Genomic DNA, 14363 nt, shown 5'->3' on the forward strand with positions numbered 1-14363 from the left:
TTTGAACAAATTTATCGACAATAATAACAGCAAACAAACACATGGATAGTACACGATACTAGAGCCACAATTGGCATCATAAATGGAAAATGATACCCGTACTTAACGTATGATGCAGACTTGTAAAGTCCGGGTCCCGTTGAAAGTAATCCAAGGAAACAAAATGTATATTTCCAAAGTTAAGAGTGGGAAAAATAAATATCCACTATTGTCCGCTGCGACAACAGACAGATCTACCGGTAACTCAGCTTTACCCCAATTCCCATCAGCCCGCGTTTGCTCTGCCCTCTTTTTGATTTGTCCGTAGAACACATAACAGAATAAATCTCTAAAATAAATGCATTACAAAAATATACAGTTGCAAATACATATTATACATGGTTACACATATTTACGGAGAAAGACGGTACACCGAGAGAGTTTTCAAAGCTTTGATAATAATAATATAACTTTCATCCCAAACCATGCCTTTGAAAGGTACCAACACGCTAGTAGCATCACGCTCGCAATGTATCAAACGTGACTGTTAAAAAAAGCATCCCGTTATTGTGAAATTCACGGAAGATCGTCCTCAACTTCCTCCTCATAACTATCGCCATCAAGGGCGTCTTCCTCATTATTGGCACGTACCTTAACTTTACAGACAATGTATGCTTAAACTTAGAGGTTGCAGTCTTTCTTGGCGCACATATTCTACTGGTCTTAATCTTACCTTTTATACTCCAGCGCCGCTGGTGGCTGTTAGAAAAATTCCATAAATTGGCCGCTTCACTGAATAAGCCGCAGGGCTGAACATTTGGGAAAAAAGTAGCGGCTTATAGTCTGGAATTTACGGTATAATATTAAAACTGTAGGGCATAGGATTCAAAATGAAAACAGTGAGGACATTTAGTATTTTTAGTTGCTCTAAATTGAACCAATCCCTGTGGTAAACCAAGCCCTTAGCAGATTAGTGTGGACTAGCTCTTAGATCATTTGTAAAATGATGTATTTCTAACAACTGAATATCACACGACAAAGCAAAACCAAAATTGCCCTCAACAGGACTTTCCCCCAGTTTGGAAGGTGATCACTTATCAAGTTAGTCTACATTTGAAAAACAAGACATTTAGACACTGTGTACAGTATGCACTGTATAGCAGTGGTTTCCAAGCAGAGGGACAATTAACAGCACCAGGCCTTGGGTCATTTGGTATAGGGCCACACTGACTACACTGGGTGTGTTTGAATTCAACTCAACTTAGTTCGTTATAATTTTCATTTTAGAAAAAATACAAACATGTTCAATGCTGAGCCTGGGCCAAGCCGTAGAAATATTGCCATTCATGAAACCAGTCTGCTGTACAGAAAAAGTTGGGTACAATGCTGGATAGTATCAAACAGAATTTAAAGGGACATTGTGTATTATTTAGCACCTCCAATTAGTAAAACATTTTTAATTCACAAAACAAAAACATATTTAATGGAATAAAAAGCAAAACTATATTAACTATCATATAAATGTACATTTAGTTTTTAAATCTTTGATCTAGAAAGTTGTATTTCTTTCACAAAACAAGAAGCTCTTCTAGAGAGGGCTGATTTTTTTTCCCACCTTCTTACTGCTACGGGAACCTCAAAAAAACAAAAAAGGTGTGAAAGGCTGGGCAAAAAAAAAAAGATGTAAATTGGTGCGCTTTGGTCATTTTGAGTCTTTGCAATTAGTATTTTTCCTTGTGTTTGGTAGCACTCCTTTTTGGTTGCACTGCACTACACAGTAACATGAAGTGGTCAAATATTGCACGATATCCCTTTGACTTGTTGAAGCTGAGAAGCGTAATTATCTGCTTTGTCAACTAAGTTAAAATTCAATGTGATTCCATAATTAATTTGATGCCAATGGTTAACCCGGTGTGCCATAGACAGTATTGAATACTAGTCAATGTTGATTTTATTTAAAATTCTGGGAGTTGTACACTGAAGTAAATATGAATTAAGTAGTCGTGAATTTTTGGATCTCATAATTAGTCCAAGGCTACAAAATAATTTTATATTTCTCACTACAATAGACATTTGGCAGTTTCCCAAATTGACACAAAACAAAGGTCCAACTTACTTATTCCAGGTTACAGTCCCTGAAACCCGTTGCATCTCACCCAGCGCTGCCAGCAAAAGGGAGGATTTCCCACAACCCACTTGGCCCACAATCACGGTCAGCTTGCCTGGAAAGAACCACAATAAAGAAGGGCAATAACAGGACAAGAAGCTTGTCAGCAATCAAACTTAAATGCGTACCAAAAGGCACTACGATGTCCACGTTGGCCAGTGTTGGCGGTCCATCTGTCCATGTGAAATATCCACTGCATATCTGAACAAAGAAACACACGTAAAAAATGTCAAGAACAATTAATTCATATTTGACTGTTTGATAGGTTCACGGATCTCTTAACCACATGGGCCGTCGGGGCACCAATGAGGACGCAACTCTGAACAGCTTTCTCCACTGTTTTTGGGTCATGGCAAAGTTGGTACAAGGCCATTCCATAATGTTGTTGGCCCATTTCTTTTTCAGTCTTCCTCTCTTCCTGCCCCCTTGGACTGTGCCCTGGAGAATTATGTGGGTCAGTCCTGATGATCTTGTGACGTGACCATACTACTGAAGTTTCTGTCCGGGCACAGTGGACAACAGTTTTTTGTAGGGTCAAATGTTCCCTCCGATGCTGTTGGGCACATGTGCTAAGTAGCTGATGCCTAGAAGTTTTCTGTAGTGTCACATCTCCAAGGCCTAGATTTCCTTTACCAGTTTTAGTGTGAGAGTCCATGTCTCGCAAGCGTAGAGGATGATGGAAGTGATTAGCTCTTATGTTATTGTCCCTCCAGATGGGTTTGAGTCTGGCAAGTGTGGCTGTGGTTTGAGCTATCCTGGCATTGATTTTTGGTTCTGACCCAACTTCTGATATGACAGCTCCAAGATATTAAAATTTGATGATAGGACAAGAAAAAATTCAAAAGCACCAGGAAATTGTATCAACCAGGAAAAGATTTTACCTTCTAAAATCAACAATTGAAGCAGATCTATAGTTTTATTTAAGTCTGTTCCCGAGAGACAGTAGAAGCATGAACAGAATGATGAATACCAGGCAGCGGTAATTGTGCAACAAGACGTCCGTGATCGAATCCACCTTGACTTTCTCCCTGAGTGCTTTCACATCCATTCTGATCAATGGGATTAAATGAGCCAATCATGGCAATCCCCAGAGAAGAGCTGGGGAAATAAGTAAACTGCCTTCACTTTAATTGACCCTCACCTTGATACAAACATCTTGGTCCATAACTGGTGATAGTCCATCGCTTTCATGGTACTTCTGGGACCTGTAGTTGTTTAAGTCATCTCTGGTGGGTCGCTTCCGGTTCACCACTTTCAAGGGCTGAAGAAATTCAGACAAATATGAGCAATAAGTTCATTTGTATTACAATTAAATAAATGAATAACTGCACTTACCAAAGCTTGGTACCTATTTTGGTTATGGTTATTGGAGCCTGAGGTCATTGTTGTACCGGGCTCCAGCTCATCTCCAATCTCATCACTTGAGAAAAATTCGCTGAGCTTTTGAACACTGCATGCAGGTCACATAGAAAGCAAGAACATTTTAAGCCACTTTGGATAAAACTCAGAAGGCATCTTATGTTTTACAGCTCACCTTCATTTAGATGATTCTAACATGGCTGATTTAGTGTTTATGCACAATAGAAGCCTATCTGAAGGTTCTCTATTATGATGAGGATTGAGAGAACAACACTCAACTAACAGTGTATGTTTTAATTGTGGTTAGTGTAGGTCAGGGGTGTCAAATTTATTTTAGTCCAGGGGCCACATGTCGGGAAAAAATACTTGGAGATTAAAGTGTTTTTAGGCGGCAAATAAAAAGAGAAATGAAGGGTGAGAAAGAGAAAAAGAGAGAAAGAGAGAAAGAGAGAAAGAGAGAAAGAGAGAGAGAGAGAAGAGAGAGAGAGAGAGAGAGAGAGAGAGAGAGAGGGAGAGAGAGAGAGAGAGAGACAGACACACACTTTGCTTTGGGAGTGGCACCTGACCTTGGCGCTATCAAGGGCTCATATTTAAAACTGCAGCTCATTTTTCTCGTGCGCTACTCTCAGTGAAGTCAAACCCTTGGCAGGGTTGCAGGGCGCTTGTTTGACACCAGGAGTGTAGGTAAAACAAAAGAACACTCCAGACAATTTGTTTGTTTATGTATTTATTAATTCATTCATTCATTATGTAAGTGTGATTTAAAACCTGTCTCTTTGTTTTGAAACCTTAATCGCTCTCTTTAAGGTTAAGTCAGTGATTTTACAAAAACACGGGTAACCCATTCACTGGCATAGACGGTAAATATCGTTAACAATATTAATATTTTAGGAGGCCATTTCATGTGGTGAATGTGTACAAAAACATAAAAGCTAATGTCCGAATTTGTTTTTTATATTTGTGTGGACATTTTAAAATTAAACATATGGAGGAAAACATTTAAATAAAAAGAATAACAAGTAAAAAAAGACGATACTGTATATAGTTCTCATTTAATTTAGATCTCAGAGCATTTCATTCTCAAAACATCTTAATATACATCTTCTTTCAAAATCGACCTAATATGTGGCTCTAGGGACGCAAAGTGTGACATTTTCTTGTGTTATGTTATCCTGCTGTAGTACATGCAAAGAAGATACCAAAATGTTTGTGGCAGCCAATGGGCGATTAATTTGTCACATGACCAATTGTGCTGTTCTAAATTACATTTGATTTGTCATATGAAAAGTCAGTATAACTGTGCAGCACTGACATACGGTCAATCATTCAAATTAATCATAATTTAAAGTACAATATTTCTGGAAACATGTCAGAAGTCAGATCACGAAGAAACAGCACACATTTCCGATGCCTCAGAAAGTATGTCAACCCACTGGCTACTAAAATAGATCTTACAAACCACTCTATCATCAGCCTCCAGACCAAATCGAAAGAAAGATGAAAAACAGGAGGAAGATGCATTAAAGTAGGTAGATAATAAATTATTAAGTCAATTTTATACTCAAAAAAACAAGAATTTTGATGACTCAATCGAGTTATTATTAAATAACGTCTTACATTCAATGTAGACTCTCAGTTCGACAGCGAGATTTTCTCAATTCTATTCTCAAAGCTCTTCTATACACATTCTGAAATGTGGTACTCTTCACTATAATGGCTCTAATCACACATTAGCTCCATCAAAACAAACATTTCTCTTTGTTCAAGCGTGGCGAGTCTGTTTTGGAGTCTGTTTTCGGAATGGTATTCCTCACCTGACAAGAGCCTTGACTGTGGAGCGCACAACACTGGAGAGCAGGAAAAGCGGCGTGACCAGAATGTGAAAGAGAGACAGCGAAGCGAAGGCCACTGCCGGAGACAAGTTGGCGTCCTCCGAGATGTGTACGTGCACAACAAACGTCTGCAGAATACAATACAAAAGCACACACACAACGATGAAAAAAAGAGTGACCGTTTCTATCTCAAAACCATTTTTTATTCAAGTGTAATGCTTCTGGCCAGTGCAGATTGCATACGAAAGTAAAAGGCTCTGTTTCAGTGTCCAGGGATAGTCTAGAACAGTGGTTCTCAAATGGTCTGGCTTTTTGGGACCCACCATTCACCCCTAATGACAAGCTGCAACTCAAATCAAGAAAAAATATCCGCCTCTCCGATTTATCGAATAAAAAGATTGTGAACTTTAAAGCAGCAATAGCAGAATATATTCACCTTTTTTTTACAAAGACAAAACAACCCAAAAAAAACAAAACGACTTTGAATACCTTATATACTAGAATATACTATATGCCGACATCGCATATAAGCAACCCGCCAAAACTGCTTTCGGGGGAAACCCACAGAAACATGGGGAGAACATGTAAACTCCGCATGGGGAGACTGCGGTAACTGGAATCGAACCACGCACCTCCGCATTGTGGGGCTGTGCGCTGACCACCCATTCACCCAAGCCGCCTGCTCTAAAATATATGTAAATAAATTCAAAATATTGATAAAATATGTAATCAAACCGATAATGATTAAGTTATAAGGGTAAAGACCGGTAAAAAGCTGAAAATACAACATTTTTAAACTAGTTACTGTCCCTTGCAGCAGCGTTTTCAGCCGTACACCATTTTCATATTTTGAATCATTTCCTGTTTTCAACTCGATCGTTGTTACTTTTTCCACTTTTCCCTCCCCTCATCACCAACTTTCTTAAAACAAATGATCATGGGCACAAAAAAAAAAGCGAATAAAACCTTCAAAATAAAAGAAGAAGTGGTCACGAGGGCATTACAGCCATCTACTGTTAAGGAAGGTAATTGACCCTCTGTTAGCATTATTTTGCCAAAGCAAATGACGCACTGAAAATGGGTCAGCCACACACTTTTGGGTCTTGACCCAGGATAGGATTCATTAACCTTTTTTGAGCTGAGGGCTACATTTTAGGTCACTGTTTAGCAACCAGTAGGGTGTGCATTTCTAAGACAACTCATGTTATTACTAGGTTGTTACTATGTTTTTATTATGTTATTACCTGGTTGTAATTACTAGAAGTACGATTAAAATCGGGTCCGGCAACTACATCTGCATTGTATATAGGCGGTGAGAGATTTACGCATATAAATTATTGGCAAATTTAAAAAATACTTTTGGAACAAGTCATCAAGTATTTAAAGACACTAGTCGTGTCAATGACATCAAATAGCAGTTAGAAATCTAAATTTCTCAGAAAATCACAATGCTTGTGTTTTTAACAGGCACCACGTTGGCTGTTATGGGGGACTTAAATACCAAATAGATGGATAACTACACATCAACAGTACAGTACACACATGCCAACAACTTGAAAACATACATACAAAGATAAAGAATATCAAGATTAAACACATTAATTGAAATTTCAAAAATGCATAAATTGATAAATGAACACACAGTAAATAAAAATGCATACAAACACTTAAAAAGGACGAATGGAATAAAAAACGAAAAAAATACAAATAGATAAATCTGTATATTATAATTTAATATATGAGATTAAAAAAGGCATATCTAGACTATTATATAAATCCAGATTTGCTTGTTTGTGTGTTCGTATGTGGTTTATAAGCTCTGAAACGGCTGAACCGATTTTCTTGAAAATGTACACAGTGGTACTTTAGGCCCCCAATAAATACAGACAAAATTGATAAATAGCTGCTTTCGTGTACAAGCGGCCCTGGAACAGCATGCGGTCAAACTGGTCTTTGGCACTACGTAGTCGCTCCCTGGTGATTTTTCAACAAACCATGGCCCCAACAACCTTGTAAAATGCTCTGCAACACCAAGCTGGGCAGCGCCAGGCCACAATGCTTGTAAATGAATACATAAATGACAATAAATAAATAAATAAATAAAATACAAATAACTTAGTAGATAAATATTTTGTATTTCGTTTCAATCCATTGATAAAAAGGCCACAACCTCACATTTTTAAATTTAATTCTGCAGAAGCTGTCAGCACGAAATATGTAAATAAATGGTATTCAAATGAAGGAGCGAGTCTGACTGATGATCCTTTGGCTCAAACTGTCTCCCAAGAAAAAAACAAAACGGTAGGGTATAATTTTCAATGATTGCTGTTTAATACCATTTCTAATTGAATTTACACTTTGGTTTTCAATTTTGATTACTCTTTCCCTCCTTTTATAGTGCTTAGTTTATTTGTATTTTAGCATTTTTAGTCAAACTTTATGCGGAGGCAGGTTAGACCTTGCATTGGTATTTTCACATGTATTTTCTGCCAACTTGATTTGAAAGGGGTTTTAATAAATGGCTACATTTAAAATTTAAAGTCATACCCATATTTCCTGTGAAACTTACATGTTATAAAACATCAATGATAGATATAGGCCGAGTTCCGTGCTCTTTAGTTATTTTGGAACCAGGCCTTTGGGTGAGTGTCAGCCGTCAAAGGATTATTGGCTTTAGATGGAATTAGTATGAGCAAGGTGGACTTCAATATCAGTGTTTGCACAGACACAGGCAAAAACTTACAAACACAATAAGAAGGCGACGACGTTACCTACTCACCGTTAACACAGCTGCAATTGGAATGGCTGCATTCATGAAGACTGAAAGGGACAAACAGACAAAAGATTGTTAAATTATGCCTCTCGGATGATAGAAGACTTGAAGCTGACCCGCTAGATTGCTGAGACTTGTCCTTGCTTGGCGTATTATTATCTAAAATCACTCTTGCACACGATATCCGGTTTGAAACAGTTAAGACCATTGGGGCTCACATTGGGATATTGGTGAGGGTCAGTCAGGGGGTGGATAATGGGTTATGCAGCACACATTGAAAATGAATTAATTGTTGTCAATCTACAGTTACATGCTGTACATAGTCTAACTGGGATCAGAATTTTGATTTTTTTTTTGAGCGGCCCAAACTAATCGTTAACATGACAAGTAACAAACATTCTGCGTATGAATGATCTAATTGAAAAGGCCAAACATGAGGGATGTTATTCCATAAATAGACATTGTTCCTGCATTTAAGTTGATACATTAAATATACGATGATCCTGTTCATGTCAATCATAAATATGTATTAAATACCATGCCTGTTTGCTTTCGCTTCAAAATATGCTGGATAGATGTGGCTTGTCTGTTTACAAGTTGTGCATGTTCATGGCTCTCAAGAGGTATGGACTTACTGTATACTATATTTGGATAAATACAACTGTTTAATCCTCTATATAGACTGTAGCAGTTTTTGGAGTGGGAGCTAAAAAAACAAATGGAAATGTTCTGTAAAACCAACCTATACGCATATATTTGTCTCAGTACTAAAAGTCTATAGTGTATTGCAGCATCAAAATATCCAAGATGAGGGAAAAATTGTGCACAACTGCACAAGTAACATATTTCAAATGGGTATACACGTATGTGTGATCTGAAAAAGAAAGGGCTAACCCAACCATTCCTTACAGTCAGGATAAGACCTTAATCAGACTTATGTGCACGTTTACATGGCTTTACATAATCTGCATGCAGTGGTGGACTGTGCAGTTTACACATACACCTTCACTGGAGCTGAAGAGCCCCGCTCTGTGCAGACATATAGAGCCTGTCTTTTGTCATAACATCTTAGTTAAACAAGACTATTTAAACAGACCATAATGAGTTCATAATACAAAAAAAGTCACCATGACAGCAGCTCGGCCCGACCCGAACTTAATAATTAAAATGTTAGATCCAAATGGCTCCAAATTTGTATATGGTTGGGCTTGGCCTCGGGCTTAGAATCTTACCTCTAGGCTAAAATTGGTGGACAAAACTGTTTCCCGCAAGCGAAAGGTTTGCCTGCTTTAGAGTTTTCCATCCTTTCACTATTAAATCAACACAACAATGCATTTCCTTGTTTAACGTCTATTGGCGCAATCACTTTGGTGGATTATCGCCCCCTGGCCTATCATGGTTTTTGAAATTGGCGATATTTCTCAACGCCCTCTTGATGACTCTCAGACGCAAGGTTGAAATCTCATTGGCTTAACCTACAGCTTTCTCAAAGACTGATATCATGGTTTCGGGCCTTCAGGATCTTTTTGTGAAGGCATACATGTTGATTTCTGAGCCTAGCAATTACGTATGGCTGAAATGTGATCAATCAAATGCTTAAATTTGAAAGCATACATCTGAAAGCAGCACATCCAGGACGAAGCAACAAAGAGAAGTTGACAAACAATTTTGAATTATTTATTGAGTATTGATTGACAAAATATAATTAACATAAGTCAGATATATTTTAGGCCAGCAGAGAAGGCCTTGCAGACCCTCATTGTCCTCCACTGCCTGCATGTAAACATAGTCCATCATTGCCTTCAAATAAGCAGACGAGTCAAAAGACATCAGAGAAATTACATTATCTGTTTACTAAAAATAAATCTCATATTGGCAGATGATGAACACAATCTATTTTAAAGTCAGTCACTGCACAAGGAGATAATATATCTTTTGAGATCGCTTCAAAGAGGACAGGACACTTACTGGATATGGAAGTGTAGAGCGCGAAAGCTTGCAGGTTGCTCAATTCTTTGCCTCTGGTCTCTTCTACACTGTCACAAAAGATGCGCTCCCATGCGTACAGTTTCAGCAATTTGATGCCTCGGAGCAATTCGTTGGTCTTCTTTAGGCGCTCGCTGGAGTACTCCTAAAGGGGAAGAGATGAAAAGATTTTCATACTGACCTGAGCATGAACTACTAAACAAAAAAGATGCTTGTGCCAATTTCACACAGAAACTAGGGGGAAAATATGAAAATGTATGCTTAACTGATATCATTACATCCACTGTGGTCATTTGTTACTAGAAAGCAAATAAGAAAGGCGTGTAAGCCAACACTATATATCGAGTTTTTTATGTCCGACAGCTGGTTTACTTAGTGAAAATCATCAGTTATGCTGTGGGTGTAATGACCTGGAACTGTCAATTCAAACACATTCGAGGCTTGAGCTCGGGTCAGTGAATTAATTAACTATAAACAGTTCAGCAGTTGTACGCTGCAGACAACTACACTTGTGTGCATCTCTCGGTCCAAGTCACACAAACACTACTGTTTTGATTTATCAAATGAGTTGTCCGATGTCTGTTCTTTTGCTTATATTTATCTCCTCCTTTTGCTCGCTAGTCTAAGATATAGTTTTTTCTTTGCCATTCTACTTTGGTGGCCAGCATCTCTAGCCACCTCATCACTGTAGATGTTTCATGTGTTTTGTGGGTGCCATTTACGAAACTGCTCGTGGTCGACCTGTAATGCGTATTTTGAGACTGAGACTGTACATTAGAGGTAAGATCAGGCCTAAAAAAATCCAGCCCAGTGCCGGAGTTTGCAAGCAGCACAAGCGCCAAGCAGCGTGCATGCTTTGCAGTTCCTTCACCAAGAAGAAGAAACATAGAACACATGGATAATTGGGAAAAGCTAGAGAGAAGCCCGACCCTGTCCAAATTAATGATTGAAGGTTTATGTCTGAACGGAGCCCAAAATTCGGGGCTGATTCGGGCCCAGTCCCAAGAGCTTGCCTCTCCTATATTTGTCCTCTTGCTGGGTTGTGCACCCATCTGTGCTGTTCTCTCAAGGGATTAGTACACAACGTTGTAGGAGATCTTCAGTATCTTGGCATTTCTATCTATCTATCTATCTATCTATCTATCTATCTATCTATCTATCTATCTATCTATCTATCCTGGTCATATCTCTCAAGAGGAGTGACCAATAGCAAGACAAACATATACACAAAAACAAAGAGAAGAGGGAAAAAAAAGGAAAAGTAGCAAAAAACACAAACAAATTTGACCATGGCCAGCAAAAATGCCCAAATACCCAAACAAGTTGAGCACTTCGGCTCCCAAGTTGGTCATGCTTTCACCCCTCCAGATGAAACGGGACACAAGAAAGCAGCCATGTCACTCGGGTCAGGGTGACACAAAACACTCTTCTGTTCAACAGCAGGACCCTACAGCTTTCACTGGTTTACCCCTGCCGTATAATACAGGTCCCCTTCCCATCCTTTAGAAACACGTCCAAACATCCCACTATCCTTTTTCAACAACTCTTTTTTTTTTTTTTTTTGTGTATGTGTTTGTTTTGCTGTCAGTCACCCCTCTTGAGATTTCTGATTAAGTTAATGTTATTTTAATTGGAAAAAAAGTGTTTTTTTTTAATAAATAATTAGTACATTTCTAAGCGACGCCAAACTTTTGAATTATAGTGTATGCCAGCAAATTTACAGAACAGGCGATCGTCTCACTTACCCACAATGGCATGACTTTGAAAATAGAAAGTGCCTGCCAATGTTGATACTCACCAGAGTGCTTTTCTGTGTCTGAGACAGCTTTGTGGCGACAAAATACTGAACGGGCGCTAGCACAGCAATGACCGTCGCTCCTATCAAGGCACTAATACCCAAGAGGTAATAGAGAAGGATCACTCCAACTATAATCTGAGAGCGCAGAACAGCACAGGACAGAGAAGAGAATGTACAAGCGTTAGCTGCTAAATGCTAACATCTTATGTGGTAAAATTCTAAGGCTAAACCACAAGTGGGCAAACTTTTAAAGTTGCTGGACACACAGATCTTAAAAATTTGGCAAAGCCAGTTGGTCTGGAAGAAAAAAAAAGATAGCTTGATTAAAAGTTTTGGTGTCTTGATGTATCGATATTATATTTTTTTAAGATGTATGTATAAAAAAATATACATGTGGATGTATATAAGTAGTTTTTATATTTCATTTTATATATGTTTAATACATTTTATCAAATTTGTCTCATAACAGTTAGAACAGGAACCTCAAACTCGCGGCCCCAGGGGCAATTGTGGCCAGCGGAATTATAGTTTGAGGGCCCCGCCTAAATATGAAATCTTAAAAGGTGACATTGTATATTAAGCGCTTTCTGGTCCAGAAATAAGCATTCATTAAAAAAACAATATTGATTTAAAAAAAAGCAGAAATACATGAATTATGATACAGTATACCCATGTTTAGAAATATTTGTAGGCTGAGAAATTTGCATTTAGTTTTTATTCTTTTAAGGGCTGAATATATTCATTCAACAGAAGCAGTGGATACGCTGAATGTACTGTACTGTATTTGCTTGTGCAGTGTCGCGAATGTTCTGTTGAATTACCACAGCCAATATTTGTGAAAGCGGTAACATCTCTACACTTTCCAGCACGGCCATTCGAACCAATTTGAAAATTGATTGCCTGAACCTACAGCAATATCACAGTGATATGGTCCTTCGGGGACACGTGCAGCTGAAAGATTGCAGGCCCAAGGGCAGATTTCTGAGACGAGCAACCAGTAATTCTGAAATGTGGTTGGTTAAATGCTTAGATATGAAAGCACAAGACTGGAAGATGTGCAAGCAGGAGAGAAGCAATGAAAGGAAGCTGACAGAAAAATTGGAATTACTGTCTACGTTTACTATTAATTGTGGCCTTATTTAGGTGAAGCACAAAAAAAACATGATTAGTCATTAGTTAACAAGAATTGATGAACAGTATATAATTAACATTGCAAGATGGAGATATATTTTAGGCCAGCAGAGAAGGCCTTGCAGGCTCTTACGGACCACCTTAACGTATACATACGTTTTCAGAAGCATTGTCCCTCAGTGCCAAAACATAAAAGTATGTTATTTGTTTTACTTAAAAAAAACGATTCTAAAGGCTTTGGCACTGCTGATCAGTATCAAGCCTCTGGGAAATTTTTCAAGATGATAAATCACCATTAGATGCAGGAGTGCCTTTGATCAGATCTCTGTACACACATCAAGGAGCTCCCACTCCCTCATGCTGCCTCATCTGCGAGCAAAGTGTTCTTGTGTTTATGGGAAGCATTGTTTAGTTAGATATTGCAGGTATCACAAATGCAAAAAAAAAGCACCAATGTAAAAGATCTGCTTGACATCCTTTCAGAAAAAAGCCGTTTTTCTCATTAGTTTTCTTGGAAATATGTATTTTCATAACACTTGTGAATTTTAAACTGTTGTTTACTAAACAATGGTAAAAGCCCAAAACATATTTTTGTGGGGGGGATAAGAGTTGAAGTTTTCTTTTAATATGTCCTATGACTATATAGCTACGGAACAACATTTTCAAAATGCCTTCAAAAATAAGTCAAAATGGCAAAAAAAATTGCCATTTTCTTGGATTTGGACAACTGTTCCAATGACTTTAGAAACACATTTCGAAAATGCTATTTGAGTCACAGAAATATGAAGTTGTCCATTAAGATATCATTGATGAGTGAAGTGTTCAAGACTGACTTCAAAGACATTTAACACCTTCATGAATAAACGGCAGCCAAGTGATGCATCACACATCATGATGAGACACCTCACATTCACACCTTCCCCTTCACGGGAAAACAGCCTTTCGTGCGGGAAAGACAATTGCCTGAACAGTGGAATGTAATGTCCTCTTAGAAGCAGCACCTTTCACAACAGCTTCCCGGGAGGGAAGCGTCATTTCTGCCCGGTTTACGGGGTTGCTAACTCCCCTCATATCACTAACCCAATTAATTTTTGCATTTGTGAGAATCATGCTGTTTTTCTTTCAAAAGTAATTATCTGTTTTTGTGTCCGTTTTGTTGTTAGCATTAGCAAAATCATTGGGGATGCCGAGAAATGTACTCCTGCCGAAATTTGCATCCCGTAGCGTAGAAATAAACAGTGTGAGAAAAGTTATGTTTATTTGAAGGAATGAACCATGCAAACACTTTTACGAAGGAACCAAAGCACACACTTGAACACGAAAAAAAAAGCACCGGAT

The 14363-nt window shown here is 38.3% G+C and overlaps 1 protein-coding gene across 7 annotated transcripts in view; it reads right to left on the reverse strand.

The window, feature by feature from the left end:
• The window catches only part of abcc8 (ATP binding cassette subfamily C member 8), a 95110-nt gene that overhangs the window by 39296 nt on the left and 41451 nt on the right, over nt 1–14363 (reverse strand). For all 7 annotated transcript variants that reach the window (XM_088340929.1, XM_088340931.1, XM_088340925.1 and 4 more), the window contains 8 exons: nt 11895–12029; nt 10079–10241; nt 8117–8157; nt 5320–5465; nt 3482–3596; nt 3288–3407; nt 2275–2347; nt 2096–2201 (listed from right to left, as the gene is read on the reverse strand). In XM_088340929.1, the coding sequence (XP_088197055.1) occupies nt 2096–2201; nt 2275–2347; nt 3288–3407; nt 3482–3596; nt 5320–5465; nt 8117–8157; nt 10079–10241; nt 11895–12029 (899 nt within the window). The remainder of the gene's footprint in view (nt 1–2095; nt 2202–2274; nt 2348–3287; nt 3408–3481; nt 3597–5319; nt 5466–8116; nt 8158–10078; nt 10242–11894; nt 12030–14363) is intronic.

Source organism: Urocampus carinirostris, chromosome 7 (assembly GCF_059441175.1).
Source record: "Urocampus carinirostris isolate Australia breed hairy pipefish chromosome 7, RoL_Ucar_1.0, whole genome shotgun sequence".
NCBI classification, from domain to species: domain Eukaryota; kingdom Metazoa; phylum Chordata; class Actinopteri; order Syngnathiformes; family Syngnathidae; genus Urocampus; species Urocampus carinirostris.